We start from the raw sequence: 26,602 nt of genomic DNA on the forward strand, positions 1-26,602 counted from the left end.
GCCAATGTGTACTGAGGCCAATTCCCTTGTGCGTTAGTGGAGATCAGTGGTTCTCAGCCAGGGGTCCGTGTAACCCCTGGGGTACGCACAGGTCTTCCGGGGGTACATCAGCTCATCCTGATATTTGCCTCGTTTTACAACTGGCCACATTAAGGCACGAGTGAAGTCAGTACGAGCTAAACTGTCGACCCCTTGTTCATATTGCTCTATATACTCTACACTCAACTGCAAGCACCAGAAAAGTGTCGACTCCAAAGCCCGGCACCATCCTGTCCTGTCAACTCTCTTCTTCCGAATTTGATTGGTGATCGTTCACCCTTGCCACTGATGGGCTCACACCTCCATCGTGCATGCAAAAACTCTGGGCTGGCCGAAGAGATCCCATGATCGTTAACTCTTTCCTGTCCAGAGCTTGGGAGAGTTTCAGTTCAGTCAGTGAACATAAGTTTTTAATTGAAGGACAAAAGAAAGAAAACCAATTGGTCCACTTTGGTTTTTTTCAGAGCTTTCCTCTGGAAACATCACTTCAACCTCCAGATGCCTTCTCCTGCCTTTGCCAGGGTCCCAGGTGGGAGGAAGGAAACATTACCCCCATCTTTTAAACAGGGAAACTGAGGCAGAAAGAGGCGGTGTCGGACTCGGAGCCACGAATACAGCCAAGGAGTCAGATTTCAGAATAGCAGCCGTGTTAGTCTGTATCCCCCAAAAGAACAGGAGTACTTGTGGCACCTTAGAGACTAACTAATTTATATCAATTTGTTAGTCTCTAAGGTGCCACAAGTACTCCTTTTAACCAAGGAGTCCTAATTGGTGCTGGCTTCCAGCCTCTTCTAGACCCACCCCGTCCCTGACCTGGGGATAGAACCCAGGAGTCCTGGCTCCCAGAAATGAGACCATGTGAGTCAGTGCGATGGTGCAACAGTGTCCCCTCCTGGCCAAGCAGGGTGCGGTCCCTGCTCACCCAGCTCAGCGCGGCCCTCACGCTAGTCCCTGTGCCCAGGACTCTGCAAACCCCTCTCTGCTGCTCGGCCCTTTTCTCCCTGCACTCGCTGGGCCAGCGTGGGGTACATCCACCCCAGAAGAGACCCCCCACTCCCTCCCAGAGCCGGGGAATGATCCCAGGAGTCCTGGCAGGAATCTCAGCGCAGGGGGCAGGGGAACATTTCCAAGCAGGATGACAAGGGTGGGGGACGGTTTTCCTGGCTCCTGAGAATCGTCTGTGATTTCCAAACGTTTTTTGCTCCTCATCGGGATGACCCCAAGCCCCATCAGAGGTGGAGGAGGAACGAGGAGGAGGAAGGACAGATGGACTCAGACCCCGACCTAACACCCCAGTCTGACCCACAGCCCGCTGGCCAGGCCCCTCACGTGGGCTGTGGGAGTCCCAGACTCCAATCCCCTGTTCTCCCCGAGTGAGCCGGGGGACGTGGCCCCGGGTTTTCTTCTCGCTGGTTGTCACGGAGTGTGGGGGAGTCTAGGCCCTGCACCCCTCTTCCTGGGATTCACTGAGACTCTCAGCCAGCCAGTAAAACAGAAAGTTTATTGGACAACAGGAACACCGTCCAAAACAGAGCTTGTGGGGACACCCAGGACCCCTCAGTCAAGTCCTTCTGGGGGAGCAGGGAGCTTAGACCCCAGCCCTGGGGTTCCCTGTGTTCCTCCACCCAGCCCCAAACTGAAACTAAACCCACCCAGCAGGTTCCCTGCTGCAGCCTCCGTCCACATTCCTGGGCAGAGGTGTCACCTCCCCCTCCCCCTCCTGGCTCAGGTGACAGGCTCTCAGGTCTCCCCTCCCCAGGGCACATTCCCAGGTCAACACTCCCCCCTCCCTGCTGCATCACATCGTCACATCTCTCCCCCCTTCGAGACTAAACTGAGCGGGGTCACTGTGACCAGTGACCTGGGGAAGTTCGGGGCCCCCTCTCCGGGACAGCGCATCCGCTATCAGGTTGGCACTTCCCTTCACGTGGACCACGTCCATGTCGTAATCCTGCAGGAGCAGGCTCCACCTCAGGAGCTTGCCGTTGGCTCCTTTCATCGGGTGCAGCCAGGTCAGGGGAGAGTGGTCGGTGTAGACGGTGAAGTGTCGCCCGAAGAGATGGGGCTCCAGTTTCTTGAGGGCCCACCCCATGGCCAGGCACTCCTTCTCGATGGCCGCGTAGTGTTGCTCCCGGGGTAGCAACTTCTTGCTCAGATACACGATGGGGTGTCTCTCCCCCTTTTCATCCTCCTGCATTAACACCGCTCCCAGTCCCGTGTCGGAGGCGTCGGTGAACACCACAAAGGGCTTGTCAAAGTCTGGGTTTGCCAGAACTGGGCCCCTGACCAGAGCCTCCTTCAGCGCCCGGAAAGCCTCCTGGCACTGCTCGGTCCAGACCACCTTGTCTGGCTTCCCCTTCTTGCATAGCTCAGTGATGGGGGTGGCTATGGCACTAAAGTGGGGCACAAATCTGCGGTAGTATCCTGCCATCCCAATAAAGGCTTGGACCTGCTTTTTGGTTTGGGGAGCGGGCCAGTCTCTGATCACCTCCACCTTGGCCGGTTCTGGCTTTAGGCAGCCGCTCCCCACCCGATGGCCCAGGTAAGATACTTCAGCCATCCCCACCTTGCACTTCTCCGCTTTTACAGTCAGCCCAGCCCCCTGGAGTCGGTCCAGCACTTGTCTAACCTGGGACACGTGGTCCTCCCAGGTCTGGCTAAAGACACAGATGTCATCAATATACGTCACAGCAAAACTCTCCATCCCCCTCAGGAGCTGGTCCACCAGGCGCTGGAAGGTGGCCGGCGCTCCCTTGAGGCCGAAAGGCAGGGTCAGGAACTCATAGAGCCCCAGAGGGGTGATAAAGGCCGATTTCAGCCGGGCCTCTGCATCCAGCGGCACTTGCCAGTAGCCCTTTGTAAGGTCCATGGTGGTAAGGTACCGAGCTCCTCCCAGCTTGTCTAGGAGCTCGTCCGGCCTGGGCATGGGGTAGGCATCCGATACAGTGATGGCATTGAGCTTCCGATAGTCCACACAGAACCGGACCGACCCGTCCTTTTTGGGGACCAGCACCACCGGCGAGGCCCAAGGGCTGGCCGATGGCTGGATCACCCCAAAGCCAGCATGTCCCGGACCTCTCTTTCCAGGTCCTGAGCAGTTTTCCCTGTGACTCGGAAGGGGGAGCATCTTATCGGCGGGTGCGACCCCGTCTGCACCCGGTGGACAGTCAGATTAGTGCGTCCAGGCTGGTTGGAAAACAGCTGTCGGTACGGACGCAGCACCCCCCTGACCTCAGCTTGCTGGGCAGGGGTGAGCTGATCTGAGAGAGGAATTGTTTCCAGGGGGGAACCAGCTCTGGTCCCAGGGAACAGGTCTACTAAAGGGTCATCTCCCTGCTCCTCCCACTGTCCACACACGGCCAACACCACATTCCCCCTGGCACAATATGGCTTCATCATATTCACATGGTACACCCGGCGGTGGTGCGCCCGGTTCCACAGCTCCACCACATAGTTTACCTCATTGAGCTGCTTGACGACCTTGAAAGGGCCCTCCCAGGCGGCCTGTAGTTTGTTCTTTCTCATGGGGATGAGAACCATCACCTGATCCCCGGTGGCGTAGGCACGGGCCCGCGCCGTGCGGTCATACCAGACCTTCTGCTTCCTCTGGGCTCTGGCCAGATTCTCCCTGGCCAGGCCCATGAGTTCAGCCAGTCTCTCTCGGAAGGTCAGGACATACTCCACCACTGACTCTCCATTGGGAGTGGCCTTCCCCTCCCACTCGTCTCTCATCAGGTCCAGGGGGCCCCTCACCCTCCTTCCATATAACAGTTCGAAAGGCGAAAATCCGGTAGACTCCTGGGGCACCTCCCTGTACGCGAACAGCAGGTGAGGTAAGGACTTGTCCCAATCCTGCGGGTGCTGGTTCATAAAGGTTTTCAGCATCATCTTTAGCGTCCCGTTAAACCTCTCCACCAGCCCATTGGACTGGGGGTGATACGCTGAGGCCCAGTCGTGCCGGACCCCACATTTCTCCCACAAGCACCGGAGCAGGGCCGACGTGAAGTTGGAGCCTTGGTCTGTCAAGACTTCCCTGGGGAACCCCACTCGGCTGAAAATGGTCAGGAGCGCATCTGCCACGGTGTCGGCTTCAATGGAAGCTAAGGGCACTGCCTCGGGGTAGCGGGTGGCAAAATCTACCACCACCAGAATGTATTTCTTCCCCGACCGGGTCGTCTTGCTGAGAGGCCCCACGATGTCCATGGCCACCTTCTGGAAAGGCTCCTCTATGATGGGCAAAGGTCTCAAAGCCGCTTTCCCCTTGTCCCGGGCCTTCCCCACCCTCTGACAGGGGTCACAGGATCGGCAATACTGCCGGACGGTGGTAAAGACCCCGGGCCAGTAAAAGTTCTGTAGCAACCTCTGCCGGGTGCGCCGGATTCCCTGGTGCCCTGCGAGGGGGATGTCATGGGCCAGGGACAGGAGCTTGCGGCGATACTTCTGGGGGACCACCAGCTGCCTCCTGATCCCACAGGACTCCCCTTCCCCTGGGGGAGCCCATTCTCGGTACAGGAACCCCTTCTCCCACAGGAACCTCTCCTGGCAGCCTCTCCTCATGGTCCGTCCCACACTGAGGTCGGCCAGGTCCCTGAGCTTGTGCAAGGAGGGATCTTTCCTCAACTCGGCCTGGAACTCAGCGGCTGGGGAAGGGATGGGGCCCGGTTCCCCCTCAGTGGTCAGGTCTAAGGCCTCAGCCTCTCTGAGCCGTGCCCCTCGGCGCTCCCTCCCCACCCGAGTAGGGTCTTGTGCCTCCGGTGTGGTACCCTCCCCAGGGTCAGGTCGCAGTGCCCCTCGCCGGCTCTGGCTACGGGTCACAACCAGGGCGGTCTGGGGCTTGCTTGGCCAGTCCTCTAGGTCTCCCCCCATCAAAACTTCAGTGGGCAAATGGTGGTGTACCCCCACATCCTTGGGGCCCTCCTTGGCCCCCCATTTCAGGTGTACCCTTGCCACGGGCACCTTAAATGGGGTCCCGCCCACCCCCGTCAGGGTCAGGTAGGTGTTGGGCACCACCCGATCTGGGGCCACCACCTCGGGCCGGGCCAGCGTCACCTCCGCCCCCGTATCCCAGTATCCATTGACCTTCCTCCCATCCACCTCCAGGGGAACAAGGCACTCTCTCCGGAGGGACAGCCCCGCGCCCACCCTGTAAACTGAGCACCCTGAGTCCGGAGCATCCGGCCCTCTGGCGGAGCTGGCCTGGGGTACTCTTCCCTCCTGAGCAGGTGGTAAACTGGCAGCCCCCCTTGCCTGTGTCGTCTGCCCCTCGTCCAGCTGGGTCCCTACCCAGTTAACCCTGGGTAGGTTGGGTCTGCTCAGTTTGTCCCTGAGCCCGGGGCACTGGGCCCGTACGTGGCCTCTCTGGCCACAGTGATAGCAGCTCAGGTCACGTTGGTCCCCTCGAGCGGGTCGGAGGGGCCCGACGCCAGGCGTTCCCCTTGGGAGGGGGTTCTCCCTTTTTCCCTGCTGGGAGGCCCCATGGTGACTCTCTCTCTGCATCGGGGGGGGGCCTGTTCTTTTGGGACTCCTCCCGGCTACCCCCTGACCGACTGTTCACAAACTCGTCGGCCAGCTGCCCTGCGTGCTGGGGGTTCGCGAGCTTTTTGTCCACCAGCCACAGCCTCAGGTCGGAAGGGCACTGTTCATACAGGTGCTCCAGTACGAACAGGTCCAGCAGGTCCTCTTTAGTTTGGGCCCCAGCTGTCCACTTGCGGGCATATCCCTGCATCCTGTTGACCAGTTGTAGGTAGGTGACCTCAGGCGTTTTACGCTGACTCCGGAACCTTCTCCGGTACATCTCGGGGGTCAGCCCAAACTCACGGAGCAGGGCCTGTTTGAACAGTTCGTAGTCCCCTTCCTCCACCCCTGTCATTCGGCTGTACACCTCCACGGCTTTGGGGTCCAGTAAAGGGGTGAGGAACTGGAGCCTGTCTGCAGGGTCAACCCTGTGCAGCTCGCAGGCATTCTCAAAGGCCGTCAGGAAGCTATCGATGTCCTCCCCCTCCTTCCGCTGGGCCAGGAGGCACTTATCAAAGCTCCTTGCAGTCTTGGGTCCCCCCTCACTCACCGCAGCCGGGGCCCCACTGCTCCTCAGCCTGGCCAGCTCCAGTTCATGCTGTCTTTGTTTCTCCTTCTCCTGACGCTCCCTCTCCTTCTCCTGACGCTCACGTTGACGTTGTTTCTCCTCATGTTGACGTTGTTTCTCCTTCTCCTCCTGCTCATGTTAACGTTGTTTCTCCTCATGTTGACGTTGTTTTTCATGATCCTCCAGCTCCCTCATTTTCATCTCCCTCTCCCATTCCAGCCGCATCCGCTCCAGGGACGGGGAACTCCGCCGGGAGGATCCCCTGCTGGCTGCCGGGGTCAGGGTGCCCTCGGTATTCGCTGGGCTTCCCCCAACCCCTCCCCCAGGCATAGGTAGGAAGGGTCTTGGGGTGTCCTGGGCAGCAGTCTGACCCCTCCCAGCCCGGTCAGGCCCCAGGGCCCACGCTGCGTCCCCCGGGAGGCTTCCCTCAGGGACAGGGATCGGGTCATCCAAGCGATCCCTCTCCTCCAGCTGGGCAATCAGCTGTTCCTTGGTGGACCTCCCGATGCGCAGCCCCCTCTGCCTGCACAGCTCCACCAGGTCGCTCTTAAGGCGTTTAGCGTACATCTCCCTGCTGGCCACTCGCAGGCCGGGCTGCTGTCCACGGTTTCCAGGAAAAACCCCTCGTGTGCCAGTCCTTCTTGAGGTCACCACCTCTTTGCCAGGGTCGAGCTGCAGACTCCTCCGCCCCTGGGACCGCTCGCTGCAATCCCCCGGGGGACCCTGTTACTGCAAAAGTCCTTCTCTCTGGTCACACACTCCCAGGGGTTAACCGCCCCCTGGAACCGTCTCTCTCTGAAGCTTCAGCACGCCTGGTCCCCGTCAATCCCCCTTCGTTTTACTGTTCCCCAGTCACTTACTGCAGGAAGCGCTGTTCACGGGGTGCAGTAGATCCCACTGCTGCCACCAGTTGTCACGGAGTGTGGGGGAGTCCAGGCCCTGCACCCCTCTTCCTGGGATTCACTGAGACTCTCAGCCAGCCAGTAAAACAGAAGGTTTATTGGACAACAGGAACACAGTCCAAAACAGAGCTTGTGGGTACACCCAGGACCCCTCAGTCAAGTCCTTCTGGGGGAGCAGGGAGCTTAGACCCCAGCCCTGGGGTTCCCTGTGTTCCTCCACCCAGCCCCAAACTGAAACTAAACCCACCCAGCAGGTTCCCTGCTGCAGCCTCCGTCCACATTCCTGGGCAGAGGTGTTACCTCCCCCTCCCCCTCCTGGCTCAGGTGACAGGCTCTCAGGTCTCCCCTCCCCAGGGCACATTCCCAGGTCAACACTCCCCCCTCCCTGCTGCGTCACATCGTCACACTGGTGTTACCCACAAATTCCATCCTGACCCCAGAATCCGCCATTGACAGCGGCACGTTCCCCGGGGGAATTCCTCCCGCCCCGGCGCCCGGCTCCCTTCTCAGCCTCTGCCCCCAAGTCCCCATTTCTTCTCCACCTCTCCCTCAGGCCCCACCAGGGGCGGCAAGTTATATGGGCCCCTGGTGCCCAGGCTCCAGGAATATTCAGGGCCCAGGGGCCCAGCTCCACCAATGTTCGGGGCCAGGTCTCTGCCCCGATCCTGCCTGCTGCCCCGACGCTCCTCCCCTGGGGTGTCTCCCGGCCCCGCCTGCCAGGAAGGGCTGGGGAGTGTCTCTGTACACTGCCCCCACCCTGAGTGCCGACTCCGCAGCTTCCATTGGCTGGGAACTGCAGCCAATGGGAGCAGCGGGGGCATTGCCTGCGGGCAGCAAAACATGGAGACCCTGCAGCCCCCTTGACTAGTAGCCGCTGCCAGAGGGGTGTGCCTGTCGCTTTTGGGAGCCGCCGGAGGTCATCGCCACGCCCCTCACCCTCTCCCTCACCCCAACCCCCGGCCCCAGCCCAGAGCCCGCCCCCTGCACCCCTTCCCACACCCCAACCCCCTGCCCCAGCCCAGAGCCCGCCCCCTGCACCCCTTCCCACACCCCAACCCCCTGCCCCAGCCCAGAGCCCGCCCCCTGCACCCCTTCCCACACCCCAACACCCTGCCCCAGCCCAGAGCCCGCCTCCCGCACCCCTTCCCACACCCCAACCCCCTGCCCCAGCCCGGAGCCCACCCCCCGCACCCCTTCCCACACCCCAACCCCCTGCCCCAGCCCGGAGCCCACCCCCCGCACCCCTTCCCTCACCCCAACCCCCTGCCCCAGCCCAGAACCCGGCCCCCTGCACCCCTTCCCACACCCCAACCCCCGGCCCCAGCCCAGAGCCCGCCCCCCGCACCCCTTCCCACACCCCAACCCCCTGCCCCAGCCCGGAGCCCACCCCCCGCACCCCTTCCCACACCCCAACCCCCTGCCCCAGCCCAGAGCCCGCCCCCCTGCACCCCTTCCCACACCCCAACCCCCTGGCCCAGCCCAGAGCCCGCCCCCTGCACCCCTTCCCTCACCCCAACCCCCTGCCCCAGCCCAGAACCCGGCCCCCTGCACCCCTTCCCACACCCCAACCCCCGGCCCCAGCCCAGAGCCCGCCCCCCGCACCCCTTCCCACACCCCAACCCCCTGCCCCAGCCCAGAGCCTGCCCCCCGCACCCCTTCCCACACCCCAACCCCCTGCCCCAGCCCAGAGCCCGCCCCCTGCACCCCTTCCCACACCCCAACCCCCTGCCCCAGCCCAGAGCCCGCCCCCTGCACCCCTTCCCACACCCCAACCCCCTGCCCCAGCCCAGAGCCCGCCCCCTGCACCCCTTCCCTCACCCCAACCCCCTGCCCCAGCCCAGAGCCCGCCCCCCCCACACTCCTTCCCACACCTAAACTCCCTTCCAAAAACCGACCTCTCACCCCTCCTGCACCCAAATGTAAGGGGACTGTTGCCCCCTTACTAATATTCAGGGGGGGTGTTTTAGTTGCTAGCTCCCAGTACTAAAAAGGGGGAGGGTCGATGGGGAATCAGGACCCTGAGACTGAGCCCCCAGGAACACCGGGGAGAGGCCAATGCCCCAGGTCAGCCTGAATGACAGGGCGGGCAGGCTAATGGGGGAGTCAGGTCCCCTCCTCCGGGACAGACAGAGGGGGGCCGAGCTAAGGAGAAAGCCGGGGCCCGAGCTGAGCTGGGGGGCAGAGCTGGGCCAGAGCCAGAGGGACCAGAGGCGCAGCCCAGAGGGAGCAGACCCTGTCCTGGGAGCAGAGCTGCAGCCCCAAAGCCAGAGGGGCCAGCGCAGCAGCCCAGGGCGCTGGAGGCAGAGTGGGGCTGGGGCTGGGGCTGGGGCTGCCCGGAGCCGGGTATCATGAGCAGCTGGGGAGAGCGAGGGGGGACCCTGGCCAGACTCGGGGCGGGGGATTGGTAACCCCGACAGGGCGGGGGCAACCCTGGGAAGAAGGGCCCTGCCACCTGGAGCCTGTGGCCACCCCCAGAGCGAGTGTCCGACCCCCAGCATCCCTGCAGCACGGCCAGGGCCGGAGCAGGAGGCCTGGGATCTTTCCCATTTTCCCTTACTCTCTTTAACATTAATTGTTGATTAAATAACTTGCATTTGCTTTAACTTGTATATAATGGTCAGTGGGTCAGAGAAGTGCCCAGTGCAGAGAGAGCCCCCCGGAGTGGGGACACCCTAGCCCCTGTCCTAGGTGACCGCAGCAGGGTTGGGGGTCGAGCCCCCCAGGAATCCTGGGCCCAGCCTTGTCGGGGTTGCGAGGACTCTGCCAGACAGGAGTGTGGAAGGGGAGCCCTCGAGGGCAGGGAGGCCGCTGGGTAAAGGAAGTGGGAGCGAGGACTCAGATCCTTTCGCTAGCCCACTTCACCGGGGTCGTGCAGAAGCCAGGAAAGTTCCCCACAAGAGCGGGACCCTTCCCCCGCTTACACAGACACAAACTTGTTCGTATTTGCAAGTTTATTACATAAAACTCTGCGACTGCATTATTGGCTCGACGTGGCCGTTCCCAGCGCGTGAGCTGGGTTGGTGAGAAGAGAATGAAACCGGAAAATCAACCCGGATCCCGGATCGGAAAGAAACTCCTGCAAGCGGTGGGTTTGGCAATCACTGCCAGCAAACAGACACGGGGCCTCTCCCCTCTAGGGGGTGCTGGCTCCATCCGGCCCCACGGCAGGATCGGCTGGCTCAGGGGGGCGGGGAATGGGGCGCGGGGCCTGTCCCCACTAGGGGGCGCTGGCTCCCATCTGGCCCGAGGGCGGGGACTGGCTGGCTCAGGGGGGCAGGGAATGGGGCGCGGGGCCTGTCCCCTCTAGGGGGCGCTTGCTCCATCCAGCCCCAGGGCAGGACCGGCTGGCTCAGGGGGGCGGGGAATGGGGCACGGGGCCTGTCCCCACTAGGGGGCGCTGGCTCCATCCAGCCCCAGGGCAGGACCGGCTGGCTCAGGGGGGCAGGGAATGGGGCACGGGGCCTGTCCCCACTAGGGGGCGCTGGCTCCATCCAGCCCCAGGGCAGGACCGGCTGGCTCAGGGGGGCAGGGAATGGGGCACGGGGCCTGTCCCCACTAGGGGGCGCTGGCTCCATCCAGCCCCAGGGCAGGACCGGCTGGCTCAGGGGGGCGGGGAATGGGGCGCGGGGCCTGTCCCCACTAGGGGGCGCTGGCTTCCATCTGGCCCGAGGGCAGGACCAGCTGGCTCGGGGGGGGGGGGGGAATGGGGCACGGGGCCTGTCCCCTCTAGGGGGCGCTGGCTTCCATCTGGCCCAAGGGCGGGGACTGGCTGGCTCAGGGGGGCAGGGAAATGGGGCGCGGGGCCTGTCCCCTCTAGGGGGCGCTGGCTCCCATCTGGCCCGAGGGCGGGGACTGGCTGGCTCGGGGGTGGGGACTGGGCCACGGCGCCTGTCCTCGCTAGGGGGCGCCAGCCCTGATCCAACCCAGGGAAGAGGACACGGAATTGGGCCGTGGGAAGTACCGTGTCGGGGGAGGGATGACGGGGGGGGGGGAGCGCTGGGGCGGGTGAGGAGGGGCATGGCTCCATCCACAGGTGGCATTTAAGGAGGCAGCGCCCAGCTTTGGGGGTGTGATGTGGGCAGTGCCAGGCTGGGGGGAGGATGACTGGGAGCAACAGCCAGGGAAGGGACTACTTCCCAGACCTATGCGGGGGGGGAGGTCAATCGGGGGGGGGCTCCCCGCCAAAGGGGGACACTGCAGAGGGGGGACGATGAGATCAGGGGCGCAGCGCCCAGAGGAGCAGCCCCCCGAGGCCGAGGAGGGGCAGCCCCCCCCGGGCTGCCCCACCCGCACTGCACGTGTTGGTCTTGAGCACGGCCTGGCGCTGGGGGGCGAACAGGGCCACGGCGCCCACGTCGCACAGGCTGCGGGTGGCACAGCCCATGAAGGCCACCCGGAGACCCTCAAACCCTGGGGGGAGGGGAGAGGGTTAGGGGCGCAGGAGACCCCCGACGCACCCCCCAACCGCCCCTTGGGCACCACCCCCCGACACAGCCCCCCCACCACCCCATGGGCACCAGCCCCCCCCACAGCCCCCTCACCACGCTCTGGGGACCAACCTTCCCACACAGTCCCCCAACTGCCGCATGGGTACCAGCCCCCATGGGCACCAGCCCCCCACACAACCCCGCAACTACCCCTTGGGCACCAGCCCACCACCCGTCCCAGGGGTAACAGACCCGCAGCCCCTCCATGGCCATGACCCCTCGTGAGCACAAGAGCCCCCCAGACACACACGACTGAACCTCCGCTCGCCGGCCCCACGCCCAGCGGGGCGCCCGCCCCGGTACCTGGGCCGGCGGTGGCGGCGAATTGGATGCACTGGGTCTGCAGGCCTGTGCAGTTCAGCACCTCCCTGGGCACGCAGACGTCCGAGCCGCGGGCAAAGCACGAGGGGCACTGCAGCCCGTTGGGCCCCCCAGAGCTGGGCTGCACTGTGGGAAGGAGACACAACAAGGAGTGAGACAGAGCTGGGGATGGAACCCAGGCGTCCTGGCTCCCAGCCCCCCCCCCAACCACAGACCGCACTCCCCTCCCAGAGCTAGGGGTAGAACCCAGGAGTCCCAGCTCCCACCTCCCAGCCCCGTTCTGACGATGAGACCCCCATTCCCCTCCCAGAGTCAGAGATCGAACCGACGAATCTTGGCTCCCAGCCTCCCCCTCGCTCCAACCACTAACCCCTACTCCCCTCCCCAAGCCAGGGAGAGAACCCAGGAGTCCTGGCTCCCAGCCCACCCTGCTCTGAGCCGCTAGACCCCTACTCCCCTCCCCAAGCCAGGGAGAGAACCCAGGAGTCCTGGCTCCCAGCCCACCCTGCTCTGAGCCACTAGACCCCTACTCCCCTCCCAGAGCCAGGGAGAGAACCCAGGAGTCCTGGCTCCGAGCCCCCGTGCTCTAACCATCAGACCCCACTCCCCTCTGAGAGCTGGAGAGAGAACCCAGGAGTCCTGGCTTCCAGCCTCCCTCTCGTGCTAACCACCAGACCCCACTCCCCTCCCAGAGCTGGGGCGAGAACCCAGGTGTCCTGGCGCTGCCCAGGAGGCTCCCTACGGGTGATCTCAGGCAGGTTGCAGCGGTCCGCCCGGCAGCACGTTGCGTTCCAGCGCAGACGGTAAGCGCCGGCTGTCAGCCCGTAGAACTGGTTGCAGAGCCGGTCGTCCGAGTTGCATTTCTTCTCGTACACGGTCTTCTCCTTGTCCTCCTCCCCTGGAAGGACATGGCGGGCACCGGGGGTGAGGCGAGGGGTACGGGGATGGTGCAAGCCCTGATCTGTGGGGAGAATTCCCCTGGGATGGAGCAGTCAAGAGGCTAGGCCACACGCAGGGTTTGTACCTGCACCACCCTCAGTCTACCTACGGCATTTGGGGGGGCACTGCTGGGGGGAAGCTCGCAGCACTGGGGTGGGCGGGCACTGCTGGGGAGGTGTGCGCAATGTCAAACAGGGGCACTGCTGGAGGAAAGCTCGCAGCAGCCGGGGGCACGGGAAACTTGGAGTGCTGGGGGTCACCGCTGTCAGAGGAGGCCTGCAGCTCCAGGGGGCACTGCTGGGGGGAAGCTCGCAGCGCTGCTGTCCCCACTCCCCCAGCCCCACAGGCCAGGCCCTACCCTGCTCCTCGATGCAGGCGATGGTGATGCAGCTGTTGACGGTGCCCGGGCAGGTGGCCTGGTCCGTGGTGCAGTTGTAGCCCTCCGAGCTGGTGCAGTTATAGCAGGAGATGGCGCCCCCTGGGCACAGGGGAGGGAAGCACAGTTAGAGGCCCTCCAACGGGCCCATCTCACCCGGCATCCTGCCTCCTGCCCCCCACCCCCACCCCCCAGGTCGGCCCCAGGGGCCCATCAACCTGCCAGTGTCTGGGAAATTCCATCCTGCCCCCATGGACACAGTGGCCCTGCAGCCAGGGGAATGAGCCACTTGTTCAGCCTGTATCACTGCATGCCTTCTCACCGACCCATGGCCCCAGAATGAACCCAGGAGTCCTGGCTCCCAGCCCCCCCTGCCCTAACCACTAGACCCCACTCCCCTCCCAGACCTGGTGAGAGAACCCAGGAGTCCTGGCTCCCAGCCTCCCCCCACCCTAACCACTAGACCCCACTCCCCTCCCAGACCTGAGGATCTATTAGACATTAAATAACCAGAATTCACTGGGTGAAGTGGCAACAGGATCCATCCTCTCCCCTTCCCATACCTATCCCCACGCAACCCCCCCCCCCCAGCTAGAGGAGGTATCTGTGGGGCTAGCTAGATCATGTGTATGGGGCTCGATGGGGGATAGATAGTGAGTGTCTATGGCGATCTGACAGTGGGTACCGGGGTGCTCTGGGGTGCACGGACTGAGTAGCGGGGAGGGGAGAGGTGTCCGTGGGGCTTGGTACAGTGGTGCCCTGGGGGCTGGGTACAGGGGTGACCCTGGGGGATGGGTGCAGGGGTACAGGGGTGCTCGGGGGCTGGGGGGCTGGGTACAGGGGGAGCCTGGGGCTAGGTACAGGGGTTCCTGGGGGCTGGGGGATGAGTACAGGGGTGCCCCGTGGCTGGGGAATGGGGGGTGTCCATGGGTGCTGGATTCAGGTGTGCCCTGGGGCCGGGCTGGGACTGGGTACAGGTGTCCCTGGGGCTGGGGACAGGGGAGAAGGGTTCCTGGGGGCTGGGGGGTCCCTGGGGCAGGGGACAGGGGTGCCCTGGGGTGTGCATGGCCCCCCAGTCACTCACCTGGGCCCAGCAGTGCAGCCAGCACGCACAGGCTCGGCAGCTCCCCCATGCTGTCTCGCAGGCTTGGGCCGGCTGCGGGGCCAGCGCTGCCTCCAGGGGCTGTTATAGGGCTGGGCTGGGCCGGCAGGCCCAGGGGCGGCCCTGGCCTGGGCTGGGCTTGGTTGGAAAACTCCCAGGGCCCGGCTCTACCTGTTTTCCCCCCCTTCCCCCCAGTGCAATTCAATCCCCTGGCCCCACCACAGGAATGTACCCAACCGCCAGAGGCCCGAGAGGCAGGCGGCACTGCTGGGGGAAAGTTCGCAGCACGTGGGGTATTTCTGTAGGGAAGATCAGTGGAGCAGTGGGGTCTAGTGGTTTTGTGGGGGGGGGCTGAGAGGCAGGACTCCTGGGTTCTCTGCCCGGTTCTCGGAGCGGAGCAGGCTCTCATGGGTTAGAGCAGCAGGGCTGGGAGCCAGGACTCCTGGGTCCTCTCCCCTGGCTCTAGGAGGGGGTGGGGTGTAGTGGTTTTGGCAGGGGGGCCTGGGAGCCAGGACTCCTGGGTTCTCTCCCCAGCTCTGGGAGGGGAGTAGGGTCTAGAGGTTTGGGGGGGGGGGGCTGGGAGCCAGGACTCCTGGGTTCTCTCCCTGGCTCTGGGAGGGGAGTGGGGTCTCACGGGTTAGAGCAGTGGGGCTGGGCCGTGGCAGTGGTTAGGAGACATACCGGCTGCCCCTCGCTGCGTGGCTGATTTGTTCCAGAGGCAGCGACTGCGTCATCCAGAAGCCGCAGAGCAAGAGGCCCGACGCCCAGGGCAATGGGCCTGTAGCATGGGAATTAGAAAAGCCCCCACCGGTGCCCCTCAGTCCCGACCCGCAGCCCCCAGGATTCCAGCCCTCCCCCTCCCCACAGCTCTGTGCCCCTTAGTCATTCTCCAGGCCTGGCCACCTAGGCCTCCAACTCCAACCCACCACACTCCCTCCCTGAGCTGGGGAGAGAACCCAGGAGTCCGGGCTCCCAACCGCCCTGCTCTAACCACCAGCCCCCACTCCCCTCCCAGAGCTGGGGAGAGAACCCAGGAGTCCTGGCTCCAGGCCCCGCCCCCCAACCACTAGACCCAGATCCTGTATCGGGCAGATAGAGAAGCCGGTTCCTAGGCGTGTTTAACCCTTTCCCTGCTACACCCAAGGTGGGGCCCATAACTGCACCAGGGGCACCTTGCAGGCCAGGTGGGGAAGCTCCTGGCAGCCTGAGCCAATGCCATGGAGGGTTGCATCCCCAGCTCTGGGAGGAGAGTGGGGGCTAGTGGTTAGAGCAGGGGGGGCTTGGCTGGGGAACAGGGCCTGGCTGAGCACCCAGAGGCAGGAGGCTGCTGCTGGGACTCGCTGTCCCCAACCCCCCATGCAACATCAAACCTGCAGCAGCATCCTGTGGTGCCAGGCGAGAAGGGCACAGCTGCTCCCCTGAGGCACCCCAGGTGATGCCAGGCATCTGGGCAGACTGGTCTAGCAGAAATCAGAGCAGGATCGGGGCCTTGATTTCAGTCCCCTCAGGGGCGCTGTGCTGCAGGGAGTGGAGTGGGGGGCTGTCCCCTGGCCTTCAGGGCCGGTGCTAGGGGGCACTGGGTGGGCGGCTCAGTGGGGCAGGGAAGGTGATGTGGGGCTGGTTGTAATTCGGCCAGCAGATGTGTGCGAACTGCTCCCCCTTCCCCCGAAGGAAAGAGCAGCCTAAAAATAGCCTGAGTCTCAGGGAAGGTCAGTTTATTGAGGCACAATGTGGCTCTTTGTTGCAAATGACTCCTTCTTCCTCCTCCCTCCCCTCCCTGAGCTGGGGAGAGAACCCAGGAGTCCTGGCTCCCAGCCTCCCCAATCTAACCACCAGCCCCCACTCCCCTCCCAGAGCTGGGGAGAGAACCCAGGAGACCTGGCTCCCAACCCCCCCCCCACACACACACACACACTAACCACCAGCCCCCACTCCCCTCCCAGAGTCGGGGAGAGAACCCAGGAGTCCTGGCTGAGGAACCAGGCAGAGATCCGGGGGGAGGGGGGATTCTCCATGACGTGACCTTTGTCTTACACACAGAAACCGGGCACCAGACTCTGTCTCTCTCTGGGGCTCAGGATCCAGCCCCCATGCAGGCGGAGGGCACACATTACCATTGCTAATTATTAGGTGCATTACGGTAGCATTCAGTTGCGCCAGTCCAGGCCCAGGACCCAATGTGCTGTACAGCATCTATGTATTAGGTGCATTACGGTAGCGCTGGGAGCCGTACATCACCATTGCTAGGTATTAGGTGCATTACGGTAGCGCTGGGAACGGTACATCACCATTGCTAGGTATTAGGTGCATTACGGTAGTGCTGGGAGCGGTACATCACCATTGCTAGGTATTAGGTGCATTACGGTAGTGCTGGGTGCGGTACATCACCATTGCTAGGTATTAGGTGCATTACGGTAGTGCTGGGTGCGGTACATCACCATTGCTAGGTATTAGGTGCATTACGGTAGCGCTGGGAGCGGTACATCACCATTGCTAGGTATTAGGTGCATTACGGTAGTGCTGGGTGCGGTACATCACCATTTCTAGGTATTAGGTGCATTACGGTAGCGCTGGGAGTGGTACGTCACCATTGCTAGGTATTAGGTGCATTACGGTAGCGCCGGGAGCGGTACATCACCATTGCTAGGTATTAGGTGCATTACGGTAGTGCTGGGAGCGGTACATCACCATTGCTAGGTATTAGGTGCATTACGGTAGCGCTGGGAGCGGTACATCACTATTGCTAGGTATTAGGTGCATTACGGTAGCGCTGGGTGCGGTACATCACCATTGCTAGGTATTAGGTGCATTACGGTAGTGCTGGGTGCGGTACATACCGATTGCTATTTTTTAGGTCCGTGGTTTTCAAACTGTGGGTTGCGACCCGGCACTGGGTCGCGGAATGGAAGGCACTGGGTCGCGGCGGCTCTGTCAGCACTGCCAACCAGGCCGTTAAGAGTCCCGTCCTGGTGCTGCCCGGCTAAGGCAGGCTAGTCCCTACCGGTTCTGACACCACGTTGCGCCCTGGAAGTGGCGGGGGGGGGGGCATGGGGCTATGTGCGCTGCCCTCGCCCCAAGCACCGGCTCCACACTCCCATTGGCTGGGAACCGGCCAACGGGAGCTGGGGGACAATGCCTGTGGGCAAGTCACGCGGAGCCACTTGCGTACCTCCGCCTAGGAGCCGGACCTGCTGCTTCCGGGGAGCAGCGTGGTCCACGGTGCCAGGACAGTTGGGAAGCCTGCCTCTGCACCCTGGCTGCAACGCCGCCCGGGAGCCGCCCGAGGTAAGCCCGTGCCCCAATCCCTTGCCCCAGCCCAGAGCCCCCCAAAACCCAAACCTCTCATCCCCAGCACCCCAAACCTCTCATCCCCGGCCCCAGCCCAGAGCTCTGACCCCCTCCCGCACCCACCCCCCTGCCCTAAGCCCCCTCCCACACCCTGAACACCTCATTCCTGGCCCCACCCCTGCACTCCAACCCTCTTCCCCAGCCCTGAGTCCCTCCCACACCCCAAACCCCCCATCCCCAGCTCTGTTCGGTCGTGGGCATCAACAGTTTTCTTCAACTGGGTTGCCAGAAAAAAAGTTTGAAAACCACTGTATTAGGTGCATTACAGTAGCACTGGGTGTGGTACATCATGACTGCTATTTATTAGGTGCATTACGGTAGCGCTAGGTGCTGTATAGACCCATACGGGTGTTCTTAGCAGAGCTGTGGAAGGAATCACCCCCCCCCAACGTTGCCCCTTTCGAGGACCATCAGGGACCCCATGCAGAACACCCCCCCTTGAATTTCAGGGCTGTCCCAGTGCCCCCCAAAAGCCAGGGAACAGGGCTGGACCCAAGCCCCACAAGCCAGGTCAGACCCACCCCCGGACTGGGAGAGGCCTCGTCCGTGGGCCTGCGTCACACCAAGACCCCTGCATGAGCCGCAGCAGCCATGGGCAGGGCAGAGACGGGGTCTGTGTGCGCGAGCTCGGGGATTTCGGGTGCTGTGGGGGGAGAACTGCAAGGAGGATCGCCCCCAACCCCACCCCCTGCAGCACAGCGCCCCCTAGCACCGCGCTAGGGAATCGGGGCCAGCTGGGGACCTGGCCCCATTGAGGACAGTGGCGCTATGGGCCATTGACCCAGTGTGGGGGTGTGCTTAGACGGTAGCCATGGGAATCCGAGGGGGGAAGAACCACAGATTTTGGAAGAGGACTGGGAGTGGAGGCCCCTTTCAGGAGACCCTACAATTACCTAGCAATGCAGGTGGCCCCCCGCCCGCCCGCCCAAGAGACCCTACAATAACCAAGCAATGCATGTGGCCCCAGCCTGCCCAAGAGACCCTACAATAACACGGCCATTTTGCCTTGGCTGAGGGAGGGGATCGCCTGGCTTGTCTGGAAGCCCCCTCAGACCTCGCTGTCGAAGGCCTTGACCAGAACCCGCTGGGAGTCAGCCGCCAGCTCCTCCAGGCACTGGCTGAGCATGGAGTAGGTGGTGTGGAAGGAGATGCCCCCGGAGGCCAGCGCCCCGTAGATGGGGATCCGGTGGAAGAAGAAGTTGACCACCACCAAGCCCCCGCCGGTGGCCTTCCCCAGCAGCCCGATCACCACCTCCTTGTTGATGCCGCGCCCCAGCACGCTGTGCACCTCGGCCCGCAGCACCTCCAGCGGCTTCCCGGCCCTCTCCGCCAGCCGGGCCAGGGAGGCCGCGTCCAGCCCGAAATCCTGCCGGTAGGCGGCCAGCTTCCTCAGCAGGATGGAGACGTCGCAGGTGAAGGCCAGTCCCGGCAAGGGCACGGCGGCTACCAGGCTGGAGACCAAGGCCACCTTCCAGACCTCCTGGTGGAGCAGCTGCCGCTTCTTCTCGATGATGGCCCCCGAGAGGTTGGGCAGGGAGAGGAGGAAGGCGTGACGCTTGTGCCCGGGCAGCTCCCGCTCCAAGGTGTCCTCGAAGGCCTGGAAGTCGTATTTCTCTATCTCGAAGCTGCTGAGGAGGAAGACCTTGGTGTCGCCCAGCCCGGCCTGGCTCAGCCGTTCCCGGCAGTCCCTCCTGATCTCCTCCAGCACCTCCTCTTCCTCGGGTGGGTTCTTCCTCCTCCGCGTGGCCTCCAGGTCGTTGTCGACCTTGGCGCGCACGAAGTAGAAGCGTTTGCCTTGTTCCACGATGGCCTGGGCCAGGCGGACGTGGTTCTCCTTGAACCTCTCCGAGGCCAGGATGATGAAGAAGTCGTAGCGAGGGAACTCCACAGCCTCGAGGTAGCAGTCGGCCCGGAAGCTGGGCGTGCCGATGCCGGGCAGGTCCCACAGCGTCACGTTGGGGTAGCCGGGGTAGGGGTAGGCCGTGGGCTGGGCCGTGGTCTCGGTCACACCGGTCTGGGCCGCCCCCTCGTCCTCGTCCACCAGGCCTCGCAGGGCATTGACGAAGGTGGACTTGCCGGCCCCCGACTCCCCGGTGACGGCCACATCCAGCCGGGCGTTCCAGAGGGTCTCCAGGCTGCACTGGACCCGGGTCACCACCTCTGCCAGGCCACCCAGCTCGTAGGCCTCCTGGATCTCGGCCACCTCCCGCTCGCTGATCTGCTCAAAGCCGGAGACCACCGGGTGCAGCACCCTGCAAGCACAGGGGGCGTGAGACAATGGGTGGCACTGGGGGGCATGGGGGCGTGAGACAATGGGTGGCACTGGGGGGCGACAGAAGGGGCACGAGACGCTGGTGGGGACTGAATAGAGTGAGAAAGGACCAGGGAGTACGGGGAGAGGGGCTGGAGTGGGGGGGAGGCAGAGCAGGGGAGACATGGGGTGAGGAGTGGGGGGACCAGTGAGTGTGAGACATGGGGGGGGACTGGCTGGGTGTTGGGATCTCTGGGAGACCCTAAAATAACAAACCACTTGAGACCCTATAAAAAGAACCCAAGCACTGCATGCAGCCCTCCAAAGAGACCCTACAATAACACCCCACTTGAGGCCCTTCCCCCCGCAACAACCAAAGTCGTCTCCTCAAGAAACCCTACAATAACAAACCAGCCCTACCTCCCCCGAGCATGCCCACTCTTGGAGCCCACCCGGGAGACCCTACAATAAACAAGCCGCACCTCTCGTACACCCTGACGTCTCCCACCAGAGCCTGGCGCAGCAGGGGCCCGTCCAGCTCCTGGGGCTCGTGGCCAGAGATGAGGAAGACGAGGGGTGGGGGCTCCCCGAGGCCATGGGCCGCCAGAGACTGGGCGCAGGCGGCCCGGAGGGCATCGAGGGCCCGGGCCCGGTCGTAGCGCCCGCCCAGGAGCCGCCGGAGGGTGTGCAGGTCCAGGTCGGCCTTGGTGCGGGCAAAGTGGACCGTCTTGCCAGCGCCGCGGGCCTCCTGGGCCAGGCGGGCGTGGCTGGCGCCGAAGAGCCCGTCGGTGGCCAGGACCACCACGTTCCCCTCGGCCAGCCAGCGCGCCGGCCCCTCGCCCTCCGTCAGGGGCAGCTCCCAGAGCAGCAGGTTGGGCCGGGCCGGGTCGGGGTACAGCACGGGCCCCCCGGAGCTAGCCGGGGCCCCCAGCGGGGCCGCGCGGGCGTCGTCCTCCGCCAGGCCCCGCGCGGCGTTGAGCAGGGCCGACTTGCCGCAGCCCGGCACCCCCACGATCACGACCGAGACGTCGCCCCGGTCTGGGGAGCCCGGCGAGGCGTCCGCCGGGGGCTGCGGGGGCATTTCGGGGCCCGGGGCTTCGTTCATCTGGGTGCTGCGGAGACAGAAGGAGACGTGATTGTCAGGGGGGTGGCTCCGGGGGTCTGTCCCCTACCCCGACGCTCCCAACCCCTGACATCCCACCCCCTCCTGACCGTGCCCCACCCCGCCCTGATCCCAGCCCCCCTCTTGAACCAGATAGAGAGGTGTGCATAGAGATGGACAAACAGGGGGGGTACAGAAGGGGTGCATGGGGACAGACAGACAGAGGAGAGTACAGGGGGATGGATTTGGGGGTGCAGGAGACGGATTGGGGGGTCCAGGGGGCTGGATAGGGGGGTGCACGGGGTGGAAAAAGGGGGGTGCAGGGGGTGGACAGAGGGGGGTGCCTGGGGTCGGACAGGGGGGTGCAGAGGGACAGAGGAGGGAGCAGGGGGTGGACAGGGGCGTGCATGGGGCAGACAGAGAGAGGTGAAGGGGGATGGATAAGGTGTGCAGGGGGACAGGGGAGGAGCAAGGGCGGGGGGTGCATGGGGCAGACAGAGGGGTCCAGGGGGCAGACGGAGGGGGGTCTGATCGTGAAAAGATCAGCTGAAAGGTCGGGGGGGTCCAGGAGGATGAGTGGACAGAGTGGGGCCCAGGGGATGGATCTGGGGGTGCAGGGGATGGGGGGCAAAGGGGCGGACAGAGGGGGTGCAGGGAACGGGGGCGAAGGGCCGGCAGAGGGGGGAGCAGGGGACGGATCGGGGGGAGCAGGGGACGGATCGGAGGTGCAGTGGAGAGGGGCGAAGGGGGACGGATCGGGAGGTGCAGGGGACGGATCGGGGGTGCAGGGGAGAGGGGCGAAGGGGGACGGATCGGGGGGTGCAGGGGACGGATCGGGGGTGCAGGGGACGGGGCGAAGGGGGACGGATCGGGGGGTGCAGGGGACGGATCGGGGGGTGCAGGGGAGGGGGGCAAAGGGGCGGACAGAGGGGGGTGCAGGGGATGGATCGGGGGGTGCAGGGGACGGATCGGGGGTGCAGGGGAGGGGGGCGAAGGGGTGGACAGAGGGCGGAGCAGGGGACGGATCGGGGGTGCAGGGGAGGGGGCGAAGGGGGACGGATCGGGGGGTGCAGGGGACGGATCGGGGGTGCAGGGGAGGGGGGCGAAGGGGTGGACAGAGGGCGGAGCAGGGGACGGATCGGGGGTGCAGGGGAGAGGGGCGAAGGGGGACGGATCGGGGGGTGCAGGGGACGGATCGGGGGGTGCAGGGGAGGGGGGCGAAGGGGGACGGATCGGGGGGTGCAGGGGATGGATCCGGGGTGCAGGGGAGCGGGGCGAAGGGGACGGATCGGGGTGGGGGGGTCACACGAAGGGTCCCCCCCGCACTCACGGCTCCGCCGGCGTCTCTCCCGGTTCCTCCCCCTCCGGCCTGGCTCGGCTCGGCCCGGCCCCGGGGGAGGAGCCGCCGTCTCGGTTTCTGTTTCCCGGCCCCGCTGTCACTCGGCCTGGAGGGACCCACTGCGGGTGAGCGGCTGGACCCCCCTCCCTCCGAGAACCCAGGCGTCCTGGCTCTCCCCGCATCAGCCCTCCCCGCCCGAGAACCCAGGCGTCCTGGCTCCCCCCCCCATCAGCCCCCCCCGCCCGAGAACCCAGGCGTCCTGGCTCCCCCCCCCCATCAGCCCTCCCCGCCCGAGAACCCAGGCGTCCTGGCTCCCCCCCCCCATCAGCCCTCCCCGCCCGAGAACCCAGGCGTCCTGGCTCCCCCCCCCCATCAGTCCCCCCCGCCCGAGAACCCAGGCGTCCTGGCTCCCCCCCCATCAGCCCTCCCCGCCCGAGAACCCAGGCGTCCTGGCTCCCCCCCCCCATCAGCCCCCCCCGTCCGAGAACCCAGGCGTCCTGGCTTCTCCCCATCAGCCCCCCCTCGCCCGAGAACCCAGGCGTCCTGGCTCCCCCTCCCCAACCACTGGACCCCACTCCCCTCCCAGAGCCGGAGAGGACCCAGGCGTCCTGGCCACCAGCCCCCCAGAGAACCCAGGCGTCCTGGCTCCCCCCCCCCCCATCAGCCCTCCCCACCCGAGAACCCAGGCGTCCTGGCTCCCCCCCCATTAGCCCTCCCCGCCCAAGAACCCAGGCGTCCTGGCTCCCTTCCCATCAGCCCCCCCTGCCCGAGAAACCAGGCGTCCTGGCTCCCCCTCCCCAACCACTGGACCCCACTCCCATCCCAAACCCCGAGAGGACCCAGGCGTCCTGGCCACCAGCGACCCCAGAGAACCCAGGCGTCCTGACTCTCCGCCCCAACCACCAGCGCCCCCCACTAACCACTAGACCCCCCTCCCCTGCCAGAGCCAGGGAGAGAACCCAGGAGTCCTGACTCCAGCCTGCTTCTCCTTGCAGCTCTGGCCATGGCAGCCCCGGTGGGCTTGGACGACGCTTTCCTCCGGGACCTGCTGGCCCGCTACGAAGCCCAGGACCCCGGCACGGCCGCCGCCCGCCTCCAGGCCCTGGTGGACTCGGTCAATGCCCTGAAGGCCGACGTGGCTGTGGTGGGCCGCCGGGGCGCCGGGGTCACCACGCTGATCCACGCCCTGGTGGGAGAACGCCCCGGCTTGGACGACCCCCAGGCCTTCTTCCAGCAGGCGCCGGAGCCCCCAGGGCAGCCGGCCGGCTACACCCACCCCGCCTACCCCACCCTGGCGCTGTGGGATCTCCCGGGCTTCCAGGAGCCGGAGAAGCCGGGCGACTACACGAAGCGGCTGGGGGACCTGGGGAAGTACGGCTGCCTGGTGCTGGTGGTGGGCGAGGGAAGCCCGGCAGATCCCCACCTGCAGCTCCTCAAGGCCTTCCAGCAGAAGCGGAAGCCCTATTATGTGGTGCGCACCAAGGTGGACCTGGACTTGCACACGGCCAAGAGGCGGTTCCAGGCCCGGTACAGCTCGGCGGAGGCGCTGGCCCTGGCCCGGAAGGGGGTGGCCGAGGCGCTGGCCAAGAACGGGCTGGAGACCAGCAGGGTTTTCCTGGTCTCGGGCCTGGAGACGGACAGGTACCAGTTCAGCCAGTTCCAGGACAAGCTGGAGGAGGAGCTAATCCAGTTGAAGAGGTGAGCGGGGTGGGGCTAGTAGCCAGGACTCCTGGGTTCTCTCCCCAGCTCTGGGAGGGGAGTGGGGTCTAGCGGGTCAGAGCAGGGTGGGGCGGGAGCCAGGACTCCTGGGTTCTCTCCCCAGCTCTGGGAAGGGAGTGGGGTCTAGCGGGGCAGGGCAGGGCAGGGCGGGAGCCAGGACTCCTGGGTTCTCTCCCCAGCTCTGGGAGGGGAGTGGGGTCTAGCGGGTCAGAGTAGGGTGGGGCTGGAGCCAGGACTCCTGGGTTCTCTCCCCAACTCGGGGAAGGGAGTGGGGTCTAGCGGGGCAGGGCAGGGCAGGGCGGGAGCCAGGACTCCTGGGTTCTCTCCCCAGCTCTGGGAAGAGAGTGGGGTCTAGCGGGGCAGGGCAGGGCAGGGCGGGAGCCAGGACTCCTGGGTTCTGGCTCTGGGAGAGGAGTGGGGAAAATTTTACAGCACTTTGAAAAATCAGCTTTTTCACAGAAACTGCAGTAAAACTTCCACACTGGGTATTGAGGGGCCACATCACAGTAAGCTGCACAGACCCCCCCGCCGCATTGTGCCGGGCGCTGCACAGATCCCGCCCGAGATCAGGGGCTCCATTGTGGGGCGCTGCATGGACCCCGCCCAAGACACAGTCCCTGCCCCATGTCCTCCAAGAGGTGGAGCTTCCAATCTGCATAGGCAAAAGAAGGCTCCTTCTCCCACATTACACAGGTGGGGAAACTGAGGCCCAGAGAGAGGCAGTGACTCACAGGGAGTCTGTGGCTGAGCTGGGACCAGACCCCCAGTGTCCTGGGTTCCGGTAACACCAGGTACAAGCTTCCTCTCTACCCAAAGCACAGCAGAGGGGCTCCAATCCCCCTGTCCCGTCCTCTCTGTGCAGGGCCCATGACGGGGAGCTGGAGGACCTGAGGGCCGTGAGCCCGAGGAAGATCCAGGAGCTGTACCAGGCTTGCGCCACGGGGGGACTGGCAGAGGTGCCTGCCATCATCTGCTCGGCACTGGAGGAGCCCTCGCAGATCCGGCTGGACGTGGCAGTGCTGGGGGAGGCCGGCTCGGGCAAGTCGGCGCTGGTGAACGCCCTGAGGGGGGTGGGCTGCGGGGAGCCAGGGGCGGCCCCCACGGGGGTGACAGCCACCACCCAGAAAGCCGCAGCTTACGCCCACCCCACTGTGCCCGGCCTGTATCTGTGGGACTTGCCAGGAGTGGGGGTGACGGAGGAGGACGTGGGGCGGCTGGATCTGTCCCGTTACGACTTCTTCCTGCTCACGGCCTCAGAGCGCTACCGCCACGCCCAGAGCCAGCTCGCCCGGGCCGTCAGCGCGGCCGGGAAGCGGTTCTTCTTCGTCAGGACCAAGGTGGACGTGGACGCCCAACCTGGCCCCGAGCCCCGCCCCGTGGAGGAGATCCGGAGCAGCTGTGTGGACGCCCTCCAGAAGGATGGCGTGGGCTCCCCAAGGGTCTTCCTTGTCTCCAGCCTTCTCCGCGAGGCCTATGACCTGCCGGCCCTCCGGGTGGCCCTTGAGAGCGACGCCCCAGCCTTGAAGAGGGAGGCACTGGAGAAGGCCATCCCCATGGCCTTGAGCCGCCTGGTGAGGAGGAAGAGCAAGGCGCTGATGAAGGACGTCTGGCACAAGACCCTGCAGAGCTGCCTCTACTCTGCAGAGAAACCTGGCCCAGACGTGGCCACCAGCCTCATCAACACAGCCTCGGCTTTCTCCATCGAGCTGGGCCTGGTTGAGGAGTCCTTGGCCCAGGTGGCCAAAGCCACAGGGAAGCCCATCAGACTGCTCCAGGCCGAGATCCGGAGCCCCTGGCTCAAGCGGCCCGACCCGAAGCAGGTGCTGAAGCAGATCACTAAGCCAGTGCCCTTCTCCTCCTGGATGTGGAGCTTGGTGCCCTACTGGGGCCGCGGGGCCAAGGGGCAGCCCGAGATCTCCCTGGAGGCCACCTACAGGGTGCTGACACAGGCCCTGGCAGAGATGACGGAGGACGCAGAGCGGATGCTGCGCCGAGCCTATGCCAAGGAGTAGGGGGAGGGGCTGTTTGTAGAGTGTTTCCTCACCCAGCGCTGAGATGCAGCCACCTCTGGGGTGGGGCTCAGGGGCTGTTTCTGGGGGGATCCCTCTCCTGGTGCTGAGAGACAGCCAGGGAGGCCGTGTGACACAGGGGTTGCTGAGTGTGGTTATACGGCTATGTCACTGCATGGTTCTTTCCTGTGTCCTGCACTTGTGAGAATAAGGTGCGACCTGCCCGTCTAGGGGGCGCCCTACTGAGCTCAACAAGGCTGATGTTGCAGCCAGGGTCACACACACGGGGCCCTCCGCAGTGCAGACTTCGTATTAGTTCTTTCTTGTCTGTTTTCCTTCAATCAGAAATAAAATGGAGACCCGAACAGGACCTTTGCTCTGTGTTGATGGAAAAAAACGTTAACGATGAGAACAGCGCGGCTGCTGGCTGGGGCGCTGCTGGCAGCGCCGCCCCACCCCGGGGCCACACTGGGGCCGGCCCTGCCTGGGAGAGGAAAGGGGGGGCCCTTGCTGACCCCCACCCTGCAGCAGGGCACTGCGTGCCCCACTGCACCCTGGGAATTTGAGGCTCTGGACACCCCGGTGC

The 26,602-nt window shown here is 64.8% G+C and overlaps 3 protein-coding genes across 3 annotated transcripts; 1 reads left to right on the forward strand and 2 right to left on the reverse strand.

The window, feature by feature from the left end:
* Positions 1-10,960: 10,960 nt before the first annotated feature.
* LOC102939243 (phospholipase A2 inhibitor and Ly6/PLAUR domain-containing protein) lies at positions 10,961-14,279 on the reverse strand. The gene is made up of 5 exons (XM_037883166.2): positions 14,231-14,279; positions 13,129-13,248; positions 12,574-12,729; positions 11,814-11,957; positions 10,961-11,433 (listed from the first exon to the last, which is right to left on the reverse strand). The coding sequence occupies exons 1-5, from the start codon at positions 14,277-14,279 to the stop codon at positions 11,240-11,242; spliced, it is 663 nt and encodes a 220-aa protein (XP_037739094.1). The 3' UTR covers positions 10,961-11,239.
* A 3,538-nt stretch (positions 14,280-17,817) lies between these two features.
* On the reverse strand, positions 17,818-22,436 carry LOC102939469 (interferon-inducible GTPase 5). Its single transcript, XM_037882903.2, has 3 exons — positions 22,280-22,436; positions 20,330-20,959; positions 17,818-19,848 (listed from the first exon to the last, which is right to left on the reverse strand). Exons 2-3 carry the CDS (start codon positions 20,950-20,952, stop codon positions 18,645-18,647), a joined length of 1,827 nt encoding a protein of 608 aa, XP_037738831.2. The 5' UTR covers positions 20,953-20,959; positions 22,280-22,436; the 3' UTR covers positions 17,818-18,644.
* Positions 22,257-26,386, forward strand: LOC102939682 (interferon-inducible GTPase 5). Its single transcript, XM_037882905.2, has 3 exons — positions 22,257-22,413; positions 23,284-23,986; positions 24,870-26,386. Exons 2-3 carry the CDS (start codon positions 23,292-23,294, stop codon positions 26,017-26,019), a joined length of 1,845 nt encoding a protein of 614 aa, XP_037738833.1. The 5' UTR covers positions 22,257-22,413; positions 23,284-23,291; the 3' UTR covers positions 26,020-26,386.
* The last annotated feature ends 216 nt before the right edge of the window (positions 26,387-26,602 follow it).

The sequence above is a fragment of the Chelonia mydas genome, chromosome 24 (genome assembly GCF_015237465.2).
Source record: "Chelonia mydas isolate rCheMyd1 chromosome 24, rCheMyd1.pri.v2, whole genome shotgun sequence".
Taxonomy (NCBI): domain Eukaryota; kingdom Metazoa; phylum Chordata; order Testudines; family Cheloniidae; genus Chelonia; species Chelonia mydas.